The 26,187-nt window shown below is 42.4% G+C and overlaps 2 protein-coding genes across 2 annotated transcripts; both read left to right on the forward strand.

The window, feature by feature from the left end:
- Nucleotides 1-10,549: 10,549 nt before the first annotated feature.
- LOC117046322 (G-protein coupled receptor 35-like) lies at nucleotides 10,550-14,497 on the forward strand. Its single transcript, XM_033148115.1, has 3 exons — nucleotides 10,550-10,591; nucleotides 11,091-11,243; nucleotides 13,082-14,497. The coding sequence occupies exon 3, from the start codon at nucleotides 13,094-13,096 to the stop codon at nucleotides 14,051-14,053; it is 960 nt and encodes a 319-aa protein (XP_033004006.1). The 5' UTR covers nucleotides 10,550-10,591; nucleotides 11,091-11,243; nucleotides 13,082-13,093; the 3' UTR covers nucleotides 14,054-14,497.
- A 5,163-nt stretch (nucleotides 14,498-19,660) lies between these two features.
- LOC117046373 (G-protein coupled receptor 35-like) lies at nucleotides 19,661-22,910 on the forward strand. Its single transcript, XM_033148172.1, has 2 exons — nucleotides 19,661-19,935; nucleotides 21,952-22,910. Exon 2 carries the CDS (start codon nucleotides 21,966-21,968, stop codon nucleotides 22,908-22,910), a length of 945 nt encoding a protein of 314 aa, XP_033004063.1. The 5' UTR covers nucleotides 19,661-19,935; nucleotides 21,952-21,965.
- Nucleotides 22,911-26,187: the final 3,277 nt, after the last annotated feature.

Genomic DNA, 26,187 nt, shown 5'->3' on the forward strand with positions numbered 1-26,187 from the left:
TTACATCCAGTCCGCGACTGGCATACTAAGATGAAGCTTTTTTAGTCAAATCTCTTCTATGAAGAATATTCACATTGGCCAAGCTCCAGCTATTACTGACGGCTACTTTAGAGGGCAGGGGGAAGAAAGCTTCTATTCACCCATAAGTTGGATAATATCTATTTTAGTCCATTCGTGGGAGTTGAGAAGTTGAGTCATTTTATTGTCCTATCATGGAGGACATTCATAATAGATATCTGACTCACTTTTTACCAGGAAAAGCCAACTGATCTAAGAATCTTCTTTTCTTCTTATTTTTGGCTAAGAGCTCGGTTATTGCAAAGTGGCAACTTTTACATAAGCATTTAATGCTTGTGAAGAAACGTATCCTTCTATTACTAATAACTCATATTAATTTCCCATTAGAAAATGGAATCGGATTGTCAGCGCTGCTTAAACTATTTTACCACCCAATCCTTTAAATGTCTAGTGAAACGTAATTCCCATTGAGCTCAGTGGGACTTCATCTCAGGTACCTGACTCTGCAAGATTGCAGCCTTCATGGATATTACCTGCATAATGAAATGTTTAATGATTTCATTCAGTCTGTAACTGGAGTCATTTTATTAAATTTATGTAAATTGTTTTGTAGAGCCACTATAATAATTTCATGTTCTTACAACCTATAACCACACAAGAGAAAAAAATACATTATAGTATGGGAAGGGAGAAAGCAAATGCACCTACTCCCCAGCACACGAACATTGGCACTGCACATGCAGAGACAAAACATCTGGATGCCACCTAAAGATTCCTGCATCAAAGTACTAAAAGCAAAGTGCCCAAACTCATCATAGTCAAACAATACCTTTATTAGGACCATCTAAAACAGGCATAGGCAAACTCAGCCCTCCAGATGTTTTGGGACTACAACTCCCATGGTCCCCAGCTAACAGGACCAGCGGTCAGGGGTGATGGGAATTGTAGTCCCAAAACATCTGGAGTTTGCCTATGCCTGATCTAAAAAGTAGGCTTTGAGTTGTCCAGTACTCATTGCATTGGATGCTATATAAATCAGAAGGACTGTAAAGGGAAATTACAGGCTTAGGTCACACGAAAGCTTATACCCAGAACAAACTTAGTTGGTCTCTAAGGTGCTACTGGACAATTCTTATTTTTATTTTACTTATTTCAACTGCGTCAGAACAACACGGCTACCTACCTGACTCAAGGAGGATGTGAGGCAGGGACAGTAGGAGGTGTGGCTGGGGAGAGGGGGCAGCCTGGTAAAGAGCCCACAGACCTGAGGCTCCCCCTCCCCCTCCATCCTACGGATAACTGGATAGCTCAGTTGGTTAGAGTGTGGTGTTGATAATGCCAAGGTTGCAGGTTGTATGGGACAGCTGCATATTCCTGCATTTCAGGGGGTTGGACTAGATGATCCTCAGGGTCCCTTCTTGCTCTGCAATTCTATGGATTCTATGTGTAGAATAAATAAAGTGCTTTATTTGATAGTACTGTATTAGAGGATGTCATTTCCATTCCTACCTGTCCACTACGCAACACATCTTGCTTTTCACTATTTAATGTACTGTACCCAATTCTTTATCTATGTTACAGATTTAAGGTAATCAATGATGTCATTGTTTCCATACCAGTCAATTTAAAGGAAATGTCAAAACAATGCACAAGAAAACTGTTGTTAATTATGCATTGCAGTAGTCATTCCCAAACTTCCCCCACCCACCCACCATGGACCGCTTTGAGCATTATTGAGGATCTTGGGAGACCACTTAAAGATTTTTCTTCCTTTTATAGCTATTTTAATGTGCTGTGCTACTTATATTGTATTTTTATTGCTACTTTTATTCTTTATATATAGTATTCTGATTTGAATTCCATAGAATTCAAATCGTAATGCAATAAAATAGAATACAATATAACAAAGGAAGCAATAAAAATAAATTAAAGCTCAATATTTATATTTAATGTGATAAATGGGCCATCTCTTATCTTCAGCCACAAATCCAGAGACTTGCTGAAGCCCAAGATAGGGAAAGGGGTGGTACGTTAAATGAATTAAAATCCCCGGAACCTGATTAGATGGACCCAAGGGTACTAAAGGAGCTGTAATCTCAAAGCCTTTGCCTATAATCTTTGAGAATTATTGGAGAACAGATGAAGTCCCTGTGAACTGGAGACCACAGGTTTAACCTGAGACAATAATCTCATGCAGCAGCAGCAGCAAAAAAAAAAAGGTAATGCTATTCTAGGCTGCATCAACAGTCGTATTGTATCCAAATATAGTAATAATAGCAATAGTTCCACTCTATTAATAATAGAAGTAGCAATAGTAATAGTAAGTCTCACTCTATTTTGTCTTAATCAGGCCACACTTGGAATACTGTGTCCAGCTCTGGGCGCCTCAATTTAAGAAGGGTGTTGACAAGCTGGAACGTGTGCAAAGGAGGGGGACCAAGATGATCAAGGGTCTGGAAAACCAAGCCTTATGAGGAGCTCTTGAAGGAGCTGGGCATGTTTAGCCTGGAAAAGAGGAGACTGAGAGGAGATAGGATAGCCATCTTCAAATACCTTAAGAGCTGTCACAAGGAGAAGGCAGCAAGCTTACCGTATTTTCTCCTGCTCTGGAGGGTAGGACCCAAACCAATGGATTCAAGTTACAAGAAAGGAGATTCCGACTAAGTATTAGGAATAACTTTCTGACAGGTAGGTAGCCGTGTTGGTCTGCCATAGTCAAAACAAAACAAAACAAAAAATTCCTTCCAGTAACACCTTAGAGACCAACTAAGTTTGTTCTTGGTATGAGCTTTCGTGTGCATGCACACTTCTTCAGATACTTTCTGACAGTAAGAGATGTTTGACAGTGGAACAGGCTCCTTTAGGAGGTGGTGGGCTTTCCTTCCTTGGAGGCTTTTAAGCAGAAGTTGGATGGTCATCTGTCAGGGATGCTTTAGTTGAGATTCACGCATTGCATGGGGTTGGACTAGATGACCCCCAGGGTCCCTTCCAAGTCTACAATTCTATGATTCTACCACCGGAATGAAGCTTGTGAACCACTGGTAGTCCAAGGACTACAGTACGTAATCCTCTGATTTATTGAGTGTGGGCTATTTAAACAATTGACAACAAATGGCATGATGAGCAAATACTGATCATATTTGCTAGACTGACGTTGATTGTATTCTCTGGCTTTATTCCCATTCTGGATCCAGGACAAAAAGGCAAGCAGCAGCAATTTCCACTGCCGACAGATTTCTGTGCCACCTCTGGCCGTTGTACAGTCTCTCATTTGGCTGGCCACCTCAACAAAGGCTGAGTGTTGATAGTGGCACAAAGTTTCTGGCAGATGTAATGTTTTTGATTAGGGATTCGAAGAACTTTATGTTTTGTGGTTATGGAAAGTTAAGTTGCAAAGAGAACAGCTTGTTATCTTGTATCTACAGATAGCAGACCCATCACATTGTAAAGGTGCATTTGATTGTGGGAGCCGCTGGTGTCTCTTTGCATCTCTCTAGTCTTGGAACATTTTCGGAGCCACTTGTATGTGTGTTTCACAGACAAGAAAAGAGGCAGGTGTCCCTAGGGAAAGGGGACAAGACGCTGGTCCTTTGGCTTTACTAAATCTGGTGGGGATCCTCCCGTCCACTATTCTCAAGAGAAGGAAACCTCCCTTTGATGCCAAGCAAAAACAGATATCCAATTCAGCTCCGGACCACAACACAGACAAAGAGTTACGGTAAGCTCTCCTCTCTTTATAGGACTTATTCACACTTACCTTTCCAGGCACAAGTCTACGCTTAAAAGCTTCATGTCTAAACACTCTTTTCTTTTTCTTTTCTTGCCCCGGAGCGGAAGTGCAACAAACAGCCATTCAGGTTTCCCACAGATTGCCATTTGCTCTGATTCAGCTTTTTATAGTGCAGGTTTTTGCAGGGAAAGATCCAGAGCAAAAGAAAAGTGAAATAATTATTTTAGAGCTTGGAAATGGAGCTTTAAAAATGCAGGCCGTGCCTGGAAAGCGTGGAGGAAAGGTGAGTGTGGATAAACAAATAATCCCAATCCATCTCAGGTTTCCTTGCAGCAACCAATTTACTGGGGGGGGGGTTACTCAGGAACTAAAGAGAGGAAATCGACACATTTAGTTTGGCCTTGGAACTCACTTCAGTGTCAAAAGCAGTTTGCCAGCTTTGTGAGGCACTGCTATTTAGAGAGAAAAAAATAAGCCAATGTACCATTAGGTCCACAGCACTGGATTAATGGTTGTTTGTTAGCTAGCTCTGATATTTCATATTGGTTCCTAAATATGGGCTATTATTTCATTTATTTAGAGCATTTGTACCCCAACCTTCAGCCACAAAGGCTCCCAGATTGGGTTACATAGGATTGTAAATCAATATCATTATAACCTTATCTTAAAATGTGAAGTTGCTGTTTGGGGGAGGGGGGCATTCCAATTTTCTGTGGATTAACATCCTTTGAAAAATATCCAATGGATTCGAATAGACAGACTGTCTGCTTCTGCAGCCATTTGTTCCATGACTTTAGAGGCATATAGCCCATCTTTCTTTTCTACAGATAAATAACTGCTTCCCATTTTAGAGCAAAAAAAAAAAGGAAGTATCCCGCAGTGACTGAAATTGCCAAACTTCTGCATATTTCCACTTAAAAGAATCAATGGCCACATTCTTTTTACCTATACAATTTCGGGAATTTATCATCAGTCTCCATTTGTGGCAACTAGCTGTGTGACACGCACGTGCAATGAAAAGTCTCTTTTCCTTGTAATTAGTTAAAACAAGGCTCCTGCTAAAAGACTTCAGACTTCTCCAGCTAAATAATCAGTCTGCTGTGTTCTGAATTCAATAATAAGTTTAATATGAAAGGCACTCCTAGCATTAAAGTTCTTACTTTTTTGTGAAAAGAACTATGTACACAAAATGATGCATTTATAGAGAGCCCATTATGCAGATGACTTCCTTTATTCTGGAATAAAGCCACCACCAATGCCTGTATAATTATAAACTTGTGCAAATTCCCAACGAGGAGAAAGCAATGAGACTGCAGAGTTAGCACAGGAATGAGCAGGGACTGGTGGCAGTTTAATCAATGGGAATCAATTCCAAACTAACAGGTTCAAAGAGACTATAAATATGAAGTTGAGCGTATTAAATGGAAAGGCATCGCGCGTGCGCACTCTGTCTGGGCCGGTGCTGCCGCTTTCGCGGTGATGTGAGCCCGCCAGGTGAAAAGGCAGCTTGTGGGGAGCTGCCAATCGCGAACGGCAGCCCCACAAGCTGCCTTTTCACTCACGACACCCTGCCCCCAGGGGGGTGCCCCTCCATTTGCCGTCCCGGGTGGCAAAGAGCCAGTGTGGTGTAGTGGTTAAGAGCAGTAGACTCGTAATCTGGTGAACCGGGTTCGTGTCTCCGCTCCTCCACATGCAGCTGCTGGGTGACCTTGGGCTAGTCACACTTCTCTGAAGTCTCTCAGCCCCACTCACCTCACAGAGTGTTTGTTGTGGGGGAGGAAGGGAAAGGAGAATGTTAGCCACTTTGAGATTCCTTCTGGTAGTGAAAAGCGGGATATCAAATCCAAACTCTTCTTCTTCTTCTTCTTCCTCCGTGTCTGTCTGAAAACTCCTTCATGTACATGCATCTCTCTGTGTAGAATTGATGTGAGGGCTCAACCACACTGGGTTTCCCACCACCACCACCACCACTTTCCCTAAAAGAAACATCCTGCTCTTTAACTCTAAATCCAAACAAACAGCAATTGGGGTTTTCTGTGGATTGCAGTTTACTCCAAATTAGCAGTAAACAGCGGGTTTTCGTGGGGAAAGCGCTGGGACAAAAATTAAAGCGCTTCGACCCACAGCTTTAAAGAGTGCCTAGAAATGTGGCACAAAAGGAAGTCTGAATATGCCCTGAAATAACAGGCCTGCGACTTACTAGGAGTATTTGTGCTACTTGCTTCCACCGGTGCTGTGCTCTACTTGTGTATTTTTTAATAAATCAAATATTGCAAAGACATCGAAAATTTTCATTGTTCAGGAAGTCAGACCCAGATAGCTCTGCTTCTGAAACACTGCCCTGCTCAGGAGACCGGGAGGGAACTGTAAATGAATGTAATATAGGCATGCCCATATGCACAAATATTAGCTAGCAAATTTGCAATTTCGTCGACTAGTTTTGTTAAAAAGTCTTTAGCGACTGTGTACTTTTCCCTGCCTGCAATGACAGCACTTGTGCAAAACATTGAAATGCTGCCAGGCCACCCCTGATTCACCTCCCCACACGCTGGCATTTCTGAAAGTGAAGCTTTACCGGAAAAATAAGTTATTTGCTGGCTGGTAGGTTGCATTTCCCACACTGAGAAAGCAGTACTATTTTTAAAAGAGGAAGAGAGAATTAAAAGAAAAGATGTGACCAGTTCTTTCATGGGGGCATGACATTTCAGATGGATATGGCAGAGTGAGGCAGACATCACATGCGACAATCGCTGCAGGGTGGATGGGAAAGATGTTGGAGGGCAGAACTACAATATGTGGCGTGCCCTACATCACCTGCTGCTGTCAGGTGCAGTGGAGGACAATGTCCCATCTCCACTGTTGAAGCCTTTGGAAAGGTTCCTGCCATTCCAAAAAGCAAACAGCAATGGCAGGAAAATAAATATCTTCTTGGATCCCCAGTTACTTTGGCTGCTTTCTCAAATGTCACAGCTAACGCAGGATCAGAGTTTGCCTGGGCTAATTTTGCAATACATTAAAGCAGCCTTTCATGATATAATAATAATAATAATAATAATAATAATAATAATAATAATAATAATACAGTGCTACCTCTGGTTATGAACAGGATCTGTTCCGGAGCCCCGTTCATAACCCGTGACATTCTTAACCTGAAGTGTGCGTCTGCGCATGTGCGCGACGTGATTTGGCGCTTCTGTGCATGTGCGTGATGTCATTTGACGCATCTGCGCATGTGTGAACCGCCGAACCCGAAAGTAACACATTCCATTACTTCCGGGTTCGGCGCATTCGTAACCCGTGTTGTACGCATCCTGAAGCATGCGTAACTTGAGTTATGACTAATAATTTATTTATACCCCACCCATCTGGCTGAATTTCCCCAGGCACTCTGGGTAGCTTCCAACAAAAGATTAAAAATACATTAAAACACCAGTCATTAAAAACTTCCCTAAACAAGGCTGCCTTCAGGTGTCTTCTAAACATCAGATAGTTGTTTATTTCTTTGACATCTGACAGGAGGGTGTTCCACAGGGCGGGCGCTGCTACTGAGAAGGCCCTCTGCCTGGTTGCCTGGAACTTCGCTTCTCGCAATGAGGGAACTGCCAGAAGGCCCTCAGTTGAATGATTGCGGTGGAGACCCTCCTTCAGGTATACTGGGCTGAGGCCATTTAGGGCTTTAAAGGTCAGCACCAACACTTTGAATTGTGCTCAGAAATGTACTGGGAGCCAATGTAGGTCTTTCAAGACCAGTGTTATGTGGTCTCGGCAGCTGCTCCCAGTCACCAGTCCGGCTGCCACATTCTGGATTAGTTATAGTTTCTGGGTCACCTTCAAAGGTAGCCCCACACAGAGTGCATTGCAGTAGTCCAAGTGGGAGATAACTACAACACGCACCACTCTGGCGAGACAGTCTGCGAGCAGGTAGGGTCTCAGCCTGCGTACCAGATGGAGCTGGTAGACAGCTGCCCTGGACACAGAATTGACCTGCACCTCCATGGACAGCTGTGAGTCCAAAATGACTCCCAGGCTGTGCACCTGGTCCTTTAGTGGTACAATTACCCCATTCAGAACCAGGGAGTCCCCTACCCCTGCCCCTGTCCCCCCAAAACAGTACTTCTGTCTTGTCACGATTCAACCTCAATCCATTAGCCGCCATCCATGCTCCAACCACCTCCAGCAAACAACAGCACCATGGAACTGAAGAAGGAGAAGCTGTTCAGTAAAGGCAAACCTTTACTGGTACCAGATTGGGCACTGGCCAAGAACCCTGGGGGCTTAGAAGGGCCCCTCATGGGCCACATCCAGCTGTGCAGCCACTCTCTCCACCCCGGGCTCTTACATGGCCATTTTAGTGGAAGTTGAGTGTTACTGCTGCTTTAAAAAAAAAAAAATACCCATAATGCAAAGCCCCAGACTACACATCTTTCCTACTTCACAATTACATAGATGTAAAACATGCACCCAAAATGGCATTTTTCATGTTTACTCAACCCTGAAAATAGCTGTGAGTCTCCCACCCACACCCTGAAACTTTCCAGAGATTGGCTCCTAAACTAGCTTGGAATATTTCGAAGCAATTAAATATCTAGTGAAACATGTTTTTTTAAATATATGTATATAATGGAATGTTAGACAAAAACTGTTAACAGAACTGACATGCCTCGTGGAATTAAAATTAATACATGCTCATTCCAATAGACTCGAGTTTGCTGTCTGCAGATTAGGCTTTTCATGAGGATGTTTTAACAGGGAGGATAATTGCATCCGTTTAGAACGGAGGTGTGGGATGAAAGAAAGAAAAAATGTTAGACAAAAGAAGGTGTGCAGATCATGCAGAGTGTCATAGAAAAATACAAGCCCACAATGTTATGACTTTCCAAAGCTGAAATTCATCAGCTATGCTGTAATAATAAACCGTTATAACACTTTTTAAGCGTGTGTAAACACTTGGCACGGGTTATACAGTAATTCTTTGCGAGGCCAGCCATGGTTATTATAGCCCAGGGGTCAGCAAACGTTTTCAGCGCGGGTCGGTCCACTGTCCCTCAGACCATGTGGGGGCCGGACTATATTTTGAAGTGGGGGAAAATAAATGAATTCCTATGCCCCACAAATAACCCAGAGATGCATTTTAAATAAAAGGACACATTCCACTCAAGTAAAAACACACTGATTCCCGGACCGTCCATGGGCCACGTTTAGAAGGCGATTGGGCCAGATCTGGCCCCTGGGCCTTAGTTTGCCTACCCATGTTATAGCCTGTGTTACAGAAGGGAGGAAGAAGGGCAGGGATGAGAAGGTTTCCAAGGACATTCCCAAAGTAGGGAGTATTCATAGCAGAAGTGAGATTCAAACAGAGAACATTCTGATTCACGATTCTTAGGGCCAAGCTACAGGTGAGTTAGGGAATCTGTGATCCCAGGTGCACTTTTCTCTTCCTAAAAGCAACTGCAAGAGGGATACATGTCAGGAGTCAGCAGGGAGAGTTGGGCCTCCCCCCGCCCCGCCCCGCCCAAGCATGGCAGCCCTATTCCAAATCATCCCAACCCCACACGGGACTGCTTTTAGGAAAAGAGGGCATCCAATCCCATTGCCTCCCACATCACGTTTGGTTTGGTGCTTAGGCACACCAGCACACCCGCTTTAGAATAAAGAGCTTGAAGACCTTGCAAGGTCAAAGTTGGTCCTTTCTGCTTTCCCATCTATCAAATGAAGACACATTCACCAGCAAGCAATGGCCAGCCTACTGAAGGTGCCTAAGTATATGAAGTGGTCCTCACCTGACTTATTTCAAGTGGGATATATTCTACTCTAACACACATGAAGGTCATGATCTGATATACAGATAGCCAACATGGTGCCCTCGACTTCATCTTTCAGCAGCCCAGCTAGCATGCCCAGTGGTCAGGAATGATGGGAGTAGAAGTTCAAAAGCTAGTGGACACCTGGCTCTGCTACCTCGGCTGAAGGGATACAAACTGGTCATACGACTCTAAAACCGACTCTGCTCATGAGTTCATGGAAGCCTTCCAGAACTATGGGTATATGATCATTCTTATCTTCATATAGAATTATAACAGATCTAGCCTGTGCTATTTTTCTTTAAAAAATATATGTTTAGGGGTAATTTCATTTCCCTACTCATATTGAAATACTGTCCCTCAATGAGGCCAAACCTAGATTCACAGAATGTTTAGGGGTTTGCATACCCCTGAGTCCCCCTCCCAGTAAAAAAAAAAAAAAAAAAAAAAACCACTGCATCAACACAAACAGAACAAAACACTGATCTGTACAACTTTTTATTCTGATTTGACAGTTCTCATTTGCCCGGTGTAGTGTGCTCTCTAGGTGCATTTAACGGTGTCCTCAAACAAACAGGTAAGTTAACAAATAACATCTAAGTGTGTTGCGTTACACCTGTTAGCTCAGCAGTAAATTTCATTACTTTTTCAATGGGTCTTACTCTCCAGTAACAGGCAACAGGGATGCAGCAGAAAGTAAATGAGAGAAAGAATGTTTTATGCCTGACGCAAGAGTGAAATGAAAACCCATTTCCGTCATGACTTAGAGAAGAGAAACTCTACTAGGGTAATGCCCTTTGCTTCTAAGAAAGCCACAAACCAGCCCTTTAGCACGCAAGACTCTGTACGGTTTAATACGACATACCCAACCACTCAGAGACTTCAGTTGGGGAGAAAACTGATTTATATCATAGAGACAAAGAGGCAATGCAAATAAGACATACAGCTAGTTTTTAAAAGGCACTGGCAATGGCGCTTGTCCTTTCCTGATACAAACTCTGCACTCAACCATCGAACAAGCTGTTTCCAACTTGTATACAAGGTTAGTATATGTTATAATTAACTGAGTTCTATAGGACTATACAGAAACAGCAGGAACTCAAATTAGTTTTATCCATATTTCTGCAGAAATATTTTCTGTGGAGTAGCTTCCTGGTATAGCAACTCGCATAATTTCATGTATTTTGAGATTATGTTTCCAGTGCTGACAAAGCTCAGCAGGGTAGCGCAGGCCTCGCATGTAAATAGTTCCAGATTCTTCTTTCTGTGGAAAAATATGGCGAAAAATTACATAGATCAATGTGATGATTCAATATAGATTAAATACTGAGGGAGGGAAATGGGGGTAGATGCAACAACAAAACTATCACAAGGGAGTAATGTGACATGAAAAGGGCACAAGGAATCAGAGGAGAATCTGGCAAGGTATGTATAAGTTTCTGAAGCTTATCGCTTTGTGATAAAGAGCTGGGTTTCCCCTCTCCAGGAACGATGCAAAATTTTACCTCAGATACTACTAATGCTATGGCACTTGCTTGCAGAGCTCCTGCTGAACTAGCATTCTGAAAAGTTGGAGGCATCAGATAGAACAAGTGGTGCCATCAGCTATCAGATGAAATGTTTCCTATGGCATCCAGATAATCAAGGTTATGTTAAACTGAACATTTCCTTGTGGGCAACTGCAATCAGATAAGGTAGGTAATCATGCGTTGCATTCTTCTTTTACATTTTGCTCCACTGAAGGCTGAGCAAAAATACAAACTACATTTCTCATTTAAAAATAATAATTATTATTATTTTATTAATTGCACCTGCCCATCTGACTAGGGGATGAATCTACACACAGGAAAAACACTATAAATAAGTCATAAATTAAATCATAACAAAATGAAAAAAAACTCTGTAAAATCGCATAGACAATGTTTTTAGCTCTACAGCGCCCTCTGGTGTTGCATGTTTATGACGCAGTTATAGCATTGTAACATGAGTAATGTAGCTGAGTCCTGGGTTGCCCCAGCCATTCATAACAGAATGATTGGGCGTAAGATATGAGGGGTGCTGGAAAGATTCCCTTTCATAAGCAGTTTAATAACAGGCTTCTGAATCAGATCAGACCATATATTTTTCATAACCTATTTTGCTTGGTTCTTGTTTCAACTCCTACTTGCATGGTAGCGTATAAATCTATGTACTGTGCAACTTTCATTAATACTAACAGGTCCTGTTTTAGAAACTTCCCATACTTGAGGGTCAAACTAGACAATACATAAGACATGCATAAACTACAATCAAACCTCAGTTGTCGAATGTAATCCATTCCAGAAGCCCGTTCGGCTTCCGAAATGTTCGAAAACTGAGGTGTGGCTTCCAATTGGTTGCAGGAGCTTCCTGCATTCAAGCGGAAGCCGCGTTGGACATTCAGCTTTGGAAAAGTGATTGATAAGCGGAGCGTTTACTTCCGGGTTTTCGACATTCGGGAGCCGAAACGTTCCAAAATGGAGGCGGCCGGGATCCGAGGTTTGATTGTATCTCTCTACTCTTATAAACACACAAATACACAACATACATTTAAAGCACTGTAATAGTACTCTAATACTCTAGTTTGCTAAGGGTGCTGAGAGTTGTGAGGATACTGCTATTCCTCCTCACAGAGCTACAATTAGAGTTCCCTTGGAAAACTGATTGTGAAACCATCCAGGGAACTGTAGGTGCGTGAGGGGAATAAGGTTCTCCTAACACAAAGTTTATTCACTGTTGTTGGACTACAACTCCCATCATTCCTCACCACTGATCCTGCTAGCTAGGGATGACAGCAGTTGTAGTCCAACAACAGCTGGAGAGCCGAGCTGGAGAAACACTGTCCTAACAACTGTGAACTCCCCTTACAAACTACATCTCCCATTGTTATTCGAGACAAGCCATGCCTGTAAAAAGTGGTATCGTAGCACTTTAAATGTATGGTGCAGATGTGACAGAGACAAAGTCAGGCAACATCAGAGCAAGATTGGTGAAAACTGGAGGAAGGTACTGCCCAGAGGCTGAATGTCATTGTCACATTCAAAATCACTCTCAACAGCTCCTTTCTTGCCCGGGGGGGGGGGGCGTATGCAAAGTCACTGTATTTTTTTCTCTGTGAGAAGAAAATTTACTTGGAAAGCAGAGAAATTATATGAAGGGGGAATGAGTCAAGCAGCCAATCCTCTGCTAAAACAGACAGCCCCTTTCAGTAAAAAGACAAATCAAAAAACAAAGCAATCCACACATTTCACAAGCATTATTTAGTCAGCTACAGATGGAATTTTAGGACCATGGCACCTCACCCCAAAACTCTTTAGTTCAATTGCCAGGCCCAGACACAGATCGTGAACTGCCCTGAGATCTACAGGTATACAGTGGAATACAAATTTGACAAATAATAATAATAATAATAGGAATGGATCTAAATAATCCGGGTGCTGTTGTTAGAATAATCTAGCTTTAATTATCCCTGCATTCCATTTTTGCTACTTATTTTTAAAATATCTCTTTACAGAAAACTGTCATAATGGCGAACTGCAATGGCACGATTGAGACAGGCATAGTTACTTTTGAAATTATTCTTTACAGCCTAATCACCTTTTTCGGAATCGTATTTAACACAGTTGCCTTGTGGGTTTTCTGCTTCAAACTGGGCAAATGGACAGAGACCAGAGTTTACATGATCAATTTAGCCCTGGCAGACTACACGCTGGTCCTTATCTTACCATTCATAATGTACTTTCACTACCACAAATGGCCCGTGGATGACTTTTGCCGTGTCATATTCGGAATCAGTAGCATGAACATGCCAATGAGCATGGGCATCATCATGCTAATAGCGGTTGATCGGTACATTGCAATCAAACATCCTCTGAAAGCCAAAGTAATCAGGTCTCCGTGGAAGGCAGCTCTTTCCTGCTTATTTCTTTGGCTCTGTTGCTTGCTTTATACAATCCTATTCAGTCTCTCTTTGAGAAAAGAAATTTTTTGTTTCCATAGACTTTCTAACAAAGCTCATACCCTGGTCAGATTAATCATTTTCTTTTTCATACCACTGGTTATATTGTTGTTTTGTTCCATACAAGTCATCCGATGCCTCAGGAAGAAACATAATGCTAGTCCTCATGAAGAAAAGTTAACCCAGAAAGCCATCTGGGTAGTCTCAGTGAACTTGGCCACCTTCATTATATGCTTCCTGCCTTTCCACTTGAGTTTACTGTTTAGCTACGTAGCAAAAGCATTAGAAGGGGCTGACTGCGAGGTGTCGCAAGCCATTGCCAATGCCATACACGCAACTGCGTTAATAACCAAGCTAAATTGCTGCTTGGATGCCATGTGCTATTACATGGTTGCTAAGGAATTCCAGGAAGTTGCAGCTCTCTTGCCTCCCTTTAACACAATGCGGTCCAGGTCCAACTTAACTCAAGATTCACAGCTGCAAAGCAAAACACCCGAAAATTCACAACTGCAAAGTTTAAACAGCTGAAATCACAATGTCATTGTAAGATGCGTCTAGTCTCACCTTTGGAGCACTATGTCCAGTCAACTGAAACGTCGCCTTTCGAACGCTATGTCAAACAAAGCCCCACAGACTATTCAAGACCAGTAAACAAAGTGGATATCACGTTAATTTTAGCTGATACATTTTAAACCGATGCTGCTCCCTTGAATTATCGCCGATGGAGATCAGTGTGCTGGTTTAACATCTCTAGCTGAAACGGCAAATTATGTTCTGGATTCATGCTTCTTGCGGAAATATACATATCCCTATATCCAATATGGTATTTTTCATGTTGAAATCCTGTCTTTATACTCAGGCCTTCCTCAGCTGAATTAGTGCTTTTAGTTTGCAGCTGATACAACTTACAATGATGGATTTGTATTATGCTTTGTAAGTTTGTTTTATGATTGATATACATTTGGTTGCAGAATGCATGTACTATATTAAGAGCTTTACCTTTTTTAAAAAAATAAATGCTGTTTTTTGTATGATGTGCAATATAGTTTTTATATAGAAGCATTGTGCAGTGGTTAGAGTGCTGGACTAGAACTATGAGACCAGAGTTCAAATCCCCACTCTACTGTGAAGCTAACTTTCAGCCACTCACTGTCTCTCAGGCCCCAACCTGCTCTATACATTTAAAGCAGCATCATACCCCTTTAAATATATATGGCTTTGCCCAAAGAATCCTGGGAAGTGTAGTTTGTTAAGGGAGACTCCTATCCCCCCCCCACAGAGCTACAATTCCCACAATTCCCTGGGAAGAGGTATTGTTAAACCACTCTGAGAATTGTAACTGTGTGAGGGGAATAGGGGTCTCCCAGCAACTCTCAACACCCTTAACAAACTACGTAACTACTTTGGGGGGAAACAATGGCTGTTTAAACTTGCATGATACTGCTTCAAATGTATAGTGCAAATGAGGCCTCAGTCTAACCTACCTCACAGGGAAGTTGTGCAGATAAAATTGGGAAAGGCAAAACTATGATTGCCAAATTGAGCTCCTTGGGGTCAAGGTGAGGTACTAATTTAACACATAAATATATTTCTCTTTTTTGTATGCAAAAAGGAATTGTCTGTAAGAAAGAAATGTACTTCCTTCTGTCAGTTAAAGGGTCAATTCATTACACTTACATTTACACTTACACACACACACACACACACACACACACACACAGTGCTTTTTTCTTTAAAAAATCTTTAGGGGTACTCTCATTTTGACTCAAGAAAATCACCATTTTATAGTTCAAATTGGGAAAAATAAACACAGTAAATAGACAAAAGTACAAAGATTCACAAAATGTTTAGGGGTATGCAGACCCCTGCGGACCCCCAGAAAAAATCTCTCTGTGTGTATGTGTGAACATATGAAGTGATGTGCTTATTCTAGAAGGTTATTCAGAAATGCGCATATTATTTGCATAACATGCATGGTTATTTTCCTGCTAATGTTAAGTCTTGAAGCACAGTTCCTGGCAGACAGGCTACAGCATAACCACAAGCCTGGCAGACTGAGCTATGTGGTTTAAGGGTACTACCATGGTGCCAAGCCTGGGCTGCACCTTGATAGCTATTCTCAGAAACAGAAGTAGGACCTTCCCTATGCAGTGAACACAGGAAACTGCCCTGCACCGAGTCGGACCATTGCTCCACCCAGCTCCATATTGTCTACACCAGGCACAGGCAAACTCGGCCCTCCAGATGTTTTGGGACTACAATTCCCATCATCCCTGACCACTGATCCTGTTAGCTAGGGATCATGGGAGTTGTAGTCCCAAAACATCTGGAGAGCCGAGTTTGCCTATGCCTGGTCTACACTGACTAGCAGTAGTTCAGACAGAGGGTTTCTCTCAGTCTTGCCTGCCAGGGATTCTACCTGGGACCTTTGCATGCAAGGCAGATGCTCTGCTACTGAGCTGCAGCTCAAATGCCCTTGTTCAGGGTTCTTGCTAGCCAGCCATGCCCTTAACAGCATACTGCATCTAGTTCCTTCCCTCTCCCCTGGTTTCCATCTCCCCTCCCACCTTCCAGCAGTCAGTCTGCATTCTGTGGCCAGGAAGCATGGACACAGGCCCAATTGGGCTGTTTAGGGGTTTCTTCCACCTGAGGGTTTTTTTTCTAAAGTAGGTGGGGGGTTTTGTAGTGGGTGTACTTCTACAACCCTTGGGGTCCCCCCCAAGCCTCTTGATAGCAATACCACCCTCTTGTGTGTGGTCGATGCCATTCTGGCTGCGTAACTTAGAAAATGAGTTCATTAGTAATACTGTATGTAGGACAACTGGTACCTGCTGCAACAAAATGTTGCAGTTGGCAAGTACTCCTGTTCAGGTTTCCAGACACTCCCCATCATTCCGTTCCTCCTCCTTCTTGTCCCCCCAGCAGATGCACCAGCTTCAAAGGGGGGCTTCAATGGCTGGTGACTTCACTACCGTGGCAGGAACAGGAGGGGAAGGAGCCAGCCACTGGAACTGTCCTTCAATCGGCTCCATGCTTTTTGAACATTGGGGGCCCCAGCCCCTACTCCAAATTTATATAGGGGGGCCAAAAGGGCTCAACCCCCAGGAGCTGGCACTCCTGCCCCCCAGGCGTTACATTTTCCCCTTCAGCAGCCAATCAATGTAGTCTACCCACTGAACATACTCAGTCCTTAATGAGTTTCTTGTTTTTGTTTATAAAAACACCCTTTGGGGGTTCCACCACCACCACCCCCAATAAGAAAAATATTTTTGTACTTCTGCAAAGAGACGACAGGAGGCTTGTATGACATTTCCCTGCAGAACCCATATCCAAAAAAGATGAGCACTCTATTGTGAATGAAAACAGTTCACTCTGTTCCTATCTGTATTCCCCATTCTACACCCCTTCTCTTATAGATGTTTGCTTTTCCTTGAAATATATTTCAATACTTAATTGGGGTCATGTGAACAATTATTTGCTGTGATGGGTTTTTATTGGATTCAGCTGAGTCATAGTAATCAATTGGGGGGGGGGGGCTCTGAGAAATGAGCTCTCGGAAACAAAGCCTTGGTTTAAAAGATGGGAGATCTCTGACATATCTTGTCAGCATTGTGGTTTCATTTCAAGCATACTGCTTCAGCCACAGATTGCCTTGGGGAAAATGGAGGGCATCAAGCAAAACCACATTTCCAATTGCATCCAGCTAATCAGGCCTGCTGCTGTACTGAATCACAGCTCCTAGTTCAATTTAAAAGGTGAAGGTAAAGGTACCCCTGACAGTTAAGTCCAGTCGCGGACAACTCTAGGGTTGCGCGCTCATCTCGCTCTATAGACAGCTTCCGGGTCATGTGGCCAGCATGACTAAGCCGCTTCTGGCGAACCAGAGCAGCGCACGGAAACGCTGTTTACCTTCCTGCCGGAGTGGTACCTATTTATCTACTTGGATGTGCTTTCAAACTGCTAGGTGGGCAGGAGCTGGGACCGAGCAACGGGAGCTCACCCTGTCAGGGGATTCGAACCACCGACCTTCTGATCAGCAAGCCCTAGGCTCAGTGGTTTAGACCACAGCGCCACCCTTGTCCCTGCCCTTAGTTCAATTTACTAACTATATTAAGGACAACAAGCAAATAACAAAGTGATGTGTCTCCATAAATAGTTCATTAAGAGAAGGTGTGGTTCTGGTCCCATTGAAAGAGGTTATTAGATCCCCTCCCAAGACCCAGGTGGTTGTAGAAACTGTCAGCCATTTGCCACCATCCCTCCTTTTTTTTTTTTTTTTCAAAGGATGACAAGGGGATGCCTTTTCCTTCGAGAATCAGGTATTTCATCCTCCAGAGCAGGGGTCAGCAAACTTTTTCAGCAGGGGGCCGGTCCACTGTCCCTCAGACCTTGTGGGGGGCTGGACTATATTTTGAAAAAATAATAATAATGAATGAGTTCCTATGCCCCACAAATAACCCAGAGAAGCATTTTAAATAAAAGCACACGTTCTACTCATGTAAAAACACACTGATTCCCGGACTGTCTGCGGGCCGGATTTAGAAGGCGATTGGGCTGGATCCGGCCCCCAGACCTTAGTTTGCCTACCCATGCTCCAGAGCTTTCCCTAACTGAGTTTACTGTTAATTTTTGAGCTTCAAATGTTTTTTATTTTACTGTGGCTGGTTTAATTGCTGTTGTGTAAGACGGTGTTTTTGAAAGCTTTACATTATTATTATTTTTTTAAAAAAAACCACTTTGGGTGCATGTGCCTTGAAACAACTGATCATGAACATGTGTTAAAACGTATTAAATAAACAATTTAATATACACTTTGACTCTCTTGTATCCTGTTCACCGCCTCTGAAGACAGAAAAGAATGATAAATGGATATGTGTATATTCAACTGCCAGTCACTTTTGGCCGCTGGTGTGACCTACCTCACAGCCTGCAGCTTGCTAACTTCCAATTTGGGGTCCTGATTCCTGGCCTGCATTAAACTGAAGATGCCTTTTGAATGTTGGAAGATTTTTTTTCAAGGATTTGTTTTCCTCTCTACTCTTCCTCCAGCTCTGTTATAGCTAGTTCACCACAAAGAAGAATAGAGCATAGGTCAGAGCATGGATAGGGAATATCAAGCCTCTCTGTCGGGGCTCAGACCTGCTTTACAACCTCCTTGCGTTTTTTACTGACTGAAATTTGTTGTTGGATGTAGAGAAGTTATGGTGGTAGTGAAAGAGCATTCCTTTTTCTCCCTCCCCTCCCCCCCCCAAATGCATGCCTCCTCTTTCCATTCTGCAAACTGACCTCTCTCTTGCATTTGCAGCATGGCTTACTGGCTAGAGACTGAAGCTGTTCTCTTGCAAAGCTGGGAACCTGCCCGTCAGGAGAAAGCTGCACACATAGGTAGAATGGAATTTGCTCAGAGCCAGTGGTGCCAACTTCAATAAAATATTGGAGTGGGGCCAGGTAAGCCCTTCTCCCGCATAATCACTCACATGACATGGTGCGCACACACCATTTGAACGGCAGTGCCCATCAACTTTTAGGGAAGCCCCCCCCCAAAAAAATATTTTATTTGGGGGGACCGAAGCCCCCTTGGCCCCTAGGAGTTGGCTCCTATGACCCGGACTCTGTGGATTAGTGGAAGGGAAAGGAAGGGCAATGAATATGGCATGAAATGGGGAGGAGAAATGCCATGGTGAAGCAAGGGGCACTAAATGGAAATGGGGGGGGGGACAGGAGGAGAAGGAAAGCAGGGAAGTCAAAAAGCAAGGAGGATGAACTGGAGGGAATGCAGGGAAACCAGAAAGCAAGGAGAATATTTTTTATTTATTTCCTTACTTCTTCTTATCTGCCCTTCACCCCAAGGTCCCAGTGAAGCTTTGCAGCTTTAAAAACAATGCATAAAGACAGTTTGGACTAGATAGGCTATTGGCTTGATCCGGCAGACTGTTCTTACGTTCTTAGTGAAATACTGCGCTGTATTTTGCAACAGACCACAAGCCTTTGAATGCATTTCCTTGGCTAAGCATTATTTAACAGCAGAAAAACAGCAGGTGACTTATTAGTCATGAAAAAAATTGTGTTTGCAGGAAAGGCTATATACACATAAATAGATAAAAGATCTAACTGACGAAGATGCAGTCTTAAAAATTTCCGACTGTGCCTACGAATTCTGAGAAAACTAACTTCAAAATTAAAATACTAACCTTTTCAAGACAGGATTTCAAGACACCTTTTCAAGAGCGGGACAACTGGTTCACAGGAGAAACAGGCTGTGAGAACAAGATTTTCAAAAGAGGAGGCTGAGTAGCCAGACTTGCCACCTTGAGTTGAAAAGAAAACAAACCTACGGCAAGGATACTTCAAGCTCAACCAAAAGATCCCGGCCAGACCTGTTCAAGTGGACTACTTGGAACTCTTGAGTGGTAAGTTCTGCTGTGTGGAGACATTGTCTTTGTGCGTTTAATCTGATAGCTTCTCTCTGCTGCAGCTGATCACCACTCAGATTTGCAAAGTCTTTGCTTCCAGGGTTCACATCTGTCTATTTCTTTAACAGCCGCCAGATTAGAAGCAAAGACTGAGTTTACACAGCAGTGGATTGCAGCCTGCCAAAAAGGTTGTCCCAGGCTTTTCTGCAGGCTAGAATCCACTAATGTGTGTAAACTCAGGCTTTTTTTTCCTAATCTAGCAGCTGTTAAAAATATGCAGTTGGGAAGCAAATAGTGTGAAAATCAAAAATATGGGTGGCTTGTTTATCTTTCTCTTTTTAATCTCACGATGGGACAATTTTCTCCATTTGTGAGATAGTGAAGTCCTTAAACGAGACTCTGCAAGGTCAACTTTACACATTATTTGTTATGTACATAATTTATATGCTATCTTGTTATTCTAATTTAATCACTAGATAAGGGCAATCACTTTGCATAGTGGGAATAGAACAGAATGTTCTAATAGATGCTCATTCATTGGTTTCAAAACTGGCAAGCAATGGTTTCTGCACCAGATCCTTGTCAGCAACTTGGCTGCAGTGTTGTGGACTAGCTGTAGTTTTCAAACTGTCTGCAGAGTAGCCCAAGTTTGAAGTTGCCAGAGCATGGATCATTGTGACTAGTCTCCCTCTGTCTACAGTCAGCACGTCAGCCTCAGCGGATAGAAGGTCCTTTGTGACACCAAATCTAGTTGAGCTTCAAGAGATTGTCGTACAGGACTCCCTGACTACATTATAATGGCAACATGACTATAGATGGACTATATGGAGCTTGCAGAAATGACCGGGAAACTCCGGGACCAGAGGGACGACGCGGTGGAGAAAGAGTGGAAGAATTTTAAACTGTATTTAAAAGATCATTGTATGATTGATAGTTAGATATAACCTGAGGATAAGATAGGTTGTAGAGTAGAAGATAGATGAATAAATTAGAAGATGATAAGGATTAGGATAAGATATAAGTTTAATTAATTAGACAATGATATAATATAAGTTAAGAGGTATGAGATATTAATGAATTTTGTTGTTAGAAAATAAAATAGAATTATGGGAGATTTTGGAAGTTACAAAAAAGGTATTCACAAGGGACGCAGGAGGAGGAGACAGGAGGAAGTCCCACTAAGATGTGAGGAAGTATCATTATTTTCTTTAGAAATATAATAAGTTGTTGTTTTTGTTGTGTTTTTGTGTTTGTTGTTATTGTAGTTATGTTTTTTCTTTATGTATGTTTTTGGATAAAAACTCAATAAATATTAATTTAAAAAAAAACATGACTATAACTGTAAACAGTGTTGGCACTAACTCCATGCAGTTAGCTCCAAGGATGACTGCAGACCCCTCTGGTTCAGGCTGGTTATCATAGGTGCCAACTCCCTAGGGCCCTAGGTGCCAGAGCACCCACAAAATTCCCTATGAAGGGACAGGGCACTCACAAATTTCAGTGCCAGGGCCATGCAAGCTGAATGGCACCCACAGCCCTGGGCACCTATGGCTGCAGGGCCAACTGGCACTCCTGCTGGTTATAACCATGTCGGGGGGGGGGGAGAGATCTCCAGTTATAACTGATCAGGACTACATGGGTATCTACTGCTATATGAGGATAAATAATACTGATGTACTTTTATGGGGCAGCTGTCATAATTTATATGACAGTGCTGCTTACATATTTAAATAAGCGTACATATTTAAATAATCGTACATATTTAAATAAGCATACATATTTAAATAAGCAAAATATTTGGAATGCAAAACTCTTTAGAAGTATTAAAGATTTTTTATTAAGAAAACACACAATAAAAACAAAAACAAACCAATAACCCCACTCCCCACACCCACTCCCACTAACACATCCCAAAGTGCATAGGATGTTAAACAGCCAAAGGCCCTGTTGAAGAGGAACGTTTTTGCCTGGCGACTAAAGTTGTATAATAACCATAGCATGCTTCTTTTACAGCACCGGTGTGGGAAATGACCCAAGAAGTGCATCAACAATTGAACTGCAACAACACTAGCAGTGAACTGATATTTCTCACTCAAGCACTTATTTATTTCCCCGTTTTCTGCATTGGAGTCATCCTAAATGCCTTGGCCTTGAAGATATTCTGTTGCAATCTGAGCAAGTGGACTGAAACGAGAGTATACATGACCAATTTAGCCATTGCAGATTTTTTGTTGCTTTTTACTTTGCCTTTCAAGATGGCTTATAAGAGAAACGATGTGACTACACTGTGTTTGGTCTTTGAGTCTACATACTTCATTAACAGGTATATGAGCATCTTCCTTATCACCATCACAGCAATTGATCGATACATTGCCATAAAATATCCCCTCAAAGCAAAGCTTATACGTTCCCCTCTGAAGTCAGTAGTTATCTCTGGGTTTCTCTGGGCCTTGATTATCAGCATTGTATATGTGACTAAAAATTTTGAGAAACGAGCTTCATCAGGCACTTGCTTTAGAAGGATTTCCAGAGAACCATCAATGTATGTATTTGCATCTGTCATTTGGGGATTTTTTATACCATTAACTATTTTTAGTTTCTGTTCCATTCAAATCACAAAGAAACTCGTGAAGAAGAAGAAAACAAACCCATATGAAGAAAAGCGCATCCAGAAAGCAATCAATATCATTTTTGCAAATATGAGCGTATTTGTCATATGCTTCTTACCTATTCATCTTGCATACTTAATTCGGTTCATAGCTGACTACACTGAGGCCAGCTGCACTCAGATAGAAAAAATTGACAACTTTACAAACCTTGCAGGAATTATTGCCAACACCAACTGCTGTTTGGATGCCATTTGCTATTACTTTGTGAACAAGGAATTCCAGGAAGCTTCCATGAAGCTAACAACCAAATATGAAACACAACAGAAGCAAAGCTCTGAAGATCAAGATTTTGAAATTATTTAGAAGGACTGCATGCCCAAATATATGTAATGGTGACAAGTGCACTACCACTCAAAATGCTGTTTTTTTCTGTCCCCCAAAGTGCTCCAACAAATAATGTGCCGTTATTACTGCTTCAATGCAGCTCTTCTCAATTACTTCTCAATACTGATAAAGTTGTGTGACCTCCACCAACAGGGAATTCATGCATGGGGTGCAATGACTCTATACATAGAACACACCGTGCATCTCCCCAGAAGTCCCTCAGATATGATATTATCTCTGCATAGAAACTTGGTCCATCTTAATGGCCAGTGTGTTTGTAAGTAGGCTAGCAGGTCATGAGCTGTCTCAAGCAAACACAAGGCACTTTGTCTCCAAAGGGTGCCAGCTTAGTTGCAATGCAAGCTAACTGACTCAGTCAGTAGGCCCCTGGCTTAGCACTATCAGCTAACATCCCCACTGCCAACCTGGTTCCAAAAAACCTTATAAAATCCAGGTGTCAAGACTGTGGCCTTCATTCTAAGCAACTTGTCTCATGGGGAAAGAGCATGGCTCTCTTTGCATCTTGACTTTGTATCCGCCCTATATTATTTTACTAGCTCTTCTGAAAGGAATCACCCTCTTCCAGAATTGGACGTATTGTCCCTTGTATTACCAGCAGCAACTGTTCTTTTACTCTATCCGAATGCCATGACCAAAGCAATAAGTGAAGGATAGCAGTGTTTATTATAGCTTGATTACGGACTCAATAAGCAATGATTTCGTCCCTCAGAACAACAATTGACAGGCTCCTATAGCAGCCCGTACACAGAGCTTTCGCCTGTCTCAGTTGACGCATTTCCAAGCCCCTTTTATATTTTACAAACATTAACATTCTCAGAGACTAGACTGCACTGCTACTTTAAGAAGTGCCTACCTTGAAGCCCTAGCCCAAGCCGCCTGTGTCTAAAAAATGAGCCACCTTTTCAACAGGTGTCCGAACACTAGCTAAGATTTTTTTCTTATTCGTTGTATTTGTATACTGTCTTTTTGCCAAGGCACCCAAGGTGGTTTACAGTTTAATGTTTAATGTTTAATGTTTTTATATATGTTGGAAGCTGCCCAGAGTGGCTGGGGCAACCCAGTCAGATGGGTGGGGTATAAATAATAAAATTATTGTTGTTGTTGTTGTTATTATTATTATGGACTAGGACATCCCTATTTTCACTGGAGAAATGTTGGAGGGTTTGAAATAGTCTGCGTGTGTATGTGTAGTGCACTTCAGTTCATAAATGTCTGTGCCACAGTACATTTGTCAGTTTTTAAGTTGCCACATACCTCCTCGTTTAGTTGTCATTCAGTGTTTGGGGGAAATTCCACTTTTATTTTTAGCATCACTTGGTTTCAGTTGTACCCACACATTTAACTCTTTGTTCTCTTCAACACTTTGCTTTCAGTAGAAAAATATCACATTAATAAGGGGATGGAAAACCGATGGCCCACTGAATGTTGTTGGAATACAACTCCAATCACCCCAGACACCCTAGCCATGCTAGCTGGGGATGATGGAAGTTGGAGTCCAATAGCATCCAAAGGACTATAGGTCCCACAACCCATTTTCATGTTTATTTACCTGTCTATCTCCCATACTGCTATTTGCTTGCAGCCAAAAAGGGCAAGTTATCTAAGCATTATCAATGCTTTACTACAGCTAAAACAAAATCGAAAATTCTTTCTAGTAGCACCTTAGAGACCAACTGAGTTAGTTGCTGGTATGAGCTTTCGTGTGCATGCACACTTCTTCAGATACACTGAAACAGAAGTCACCAGATCCTTAAATATAGTGGGGGAGTGGGGAGGGGTATTACTCAGAAGGGTGGTGGGAATGGGTGATACACTGACTTCTGTTTCAGTGTATCTGAAGAAGTGTGCATGCACACGAAAGCTCATACCAGCAACTAACTCAGTTGGTCTCTAAGGTGCTACTAGAAAGAATTTTCGATTTTGTTTTGACTATGGCAGACCAACACGGCTACCCACCTGTTACTACAGCTAGGGATTTCTCGGGTACTGTAGCCTTTCTCTTTCATGTTTTGATTTAAAAGTTATTACAAACAATAAACATAAACCTAACAATAAATATATTTGCTTCTGTTGTTGTAAATCACTTGTTAATTTTAAAAAACAAACAAACAAGTTTTTCTGAGAAGTAGAGCATCACTGTCAGCAGCTAACTGCTTGGTGTAAAGTTTTTGGTTTTGTTTTGCACTAGTTTTTTGTTTTGCACTTTGGGGGCACTGTTTACTGCAGGCATCCCCAACCTGCGGCCCTCCAGATGTTTTGGCCTACAACTCCCATGATCCCTAGCTAACAGGACCAGTGGTCAGGGATGATGGGAATTGTAGTCCAAAACATCTGGAGAGCTGGAGGTTGGGGTGCCTGGTTTACTGAGTAGTTGTGCAACCAGAAATTTGGAAAAGAGGAAAACAGTGGTTCTTTTTACTTTTTCATTTACTCAGGATAAGGGAGGGAGGAGATTGATAGTTTGCCTGTAACTAGCATAGTTTCTGAATAACCTGCAACCAGGAAAAACAACAACATTTAACTTATATGCAGAATTCATCATGTGAAAGGCTGGACTGGATGAATCCCAAGCCGGAAATAGAAGGGGAAGAAATGGAGGCAATGAGAGATTTTACTTTCTTGGGTTCCATTATCACTGCAGATGGTGACAGCAGTCACAAAATTAAAAGATGCCTGCTTCTTGGGAGAAAAGCAATGACAAACCTAGACAGCATCTTAAAAAGCAGAGACATCACCTTGCCGACAAAGGTCCATATAGTTAAAGCTATGGTTTTCCCAGTAGTGATGTATGGAAGTGAGAGCTGGACCATAAAGAAGGCTGATCGCCGAAGAATTGATGCTTTTGAATTATGGTGCTGGAGGAGACCCTTGAGAGTCTCATGGACTGCAAGAAGATCAAACCTATCCATTCTGAAGGAAATGAGCCCTGAGTGCTCACTGGAAGGACAGATCCTGAAGCTGAGGCTCCAATACTTTGGCCACCTCATGAGAAGAAAAGACTCCCTGGAAAAGACCCTGGTGTTGGGAAAGATGGAGGGCACAAGGACAAGGGGACGACAGAGATGGTTGGACAGTGTTCTTGAAGCTACCAACATGAGTCTGACCAAACTGCGGGAGGCAGTAGAAGACTGGAGCGCCTGGCGTGCTCTGGTCCGTGGGGTCATGAAGAGTCGGACACGACTAAACAACAACAACAACTGAGTGTGTGATTTTCCACAGAGCATAGCTACAAGAC

This window comes from Lacerta agilis, chromosome 5 (assembly GCF_009819535.1).
Source record: "Lacerta agilis isolate rLacAgi1 chromosome 5, rLacAgi1.pri, whole genome shotgun sequence".
In the NCBI taxonomy this organism is placed as follows: Eukaryota; Metazoa; Chordata; class Lepidosauria; order Squamata; family Lacertidae; genus Lacerta; species Lacerta agilis.

Coding starts and splice junctions, on each gene's coding strand:
- LOC117046322 (XM_033148115.1), top strand. CDS start 13,094: ATGGCGAACTGCAATGGCACGATTGAGACAGGCATAGTTACTTTTGAA.
- LOC117046373 (XM_033148172.1), top strand. CDS start 21,966: ATGACCCAAGAAGTGCATCAACAATTGAACTGCAACAACACTAGCAGT.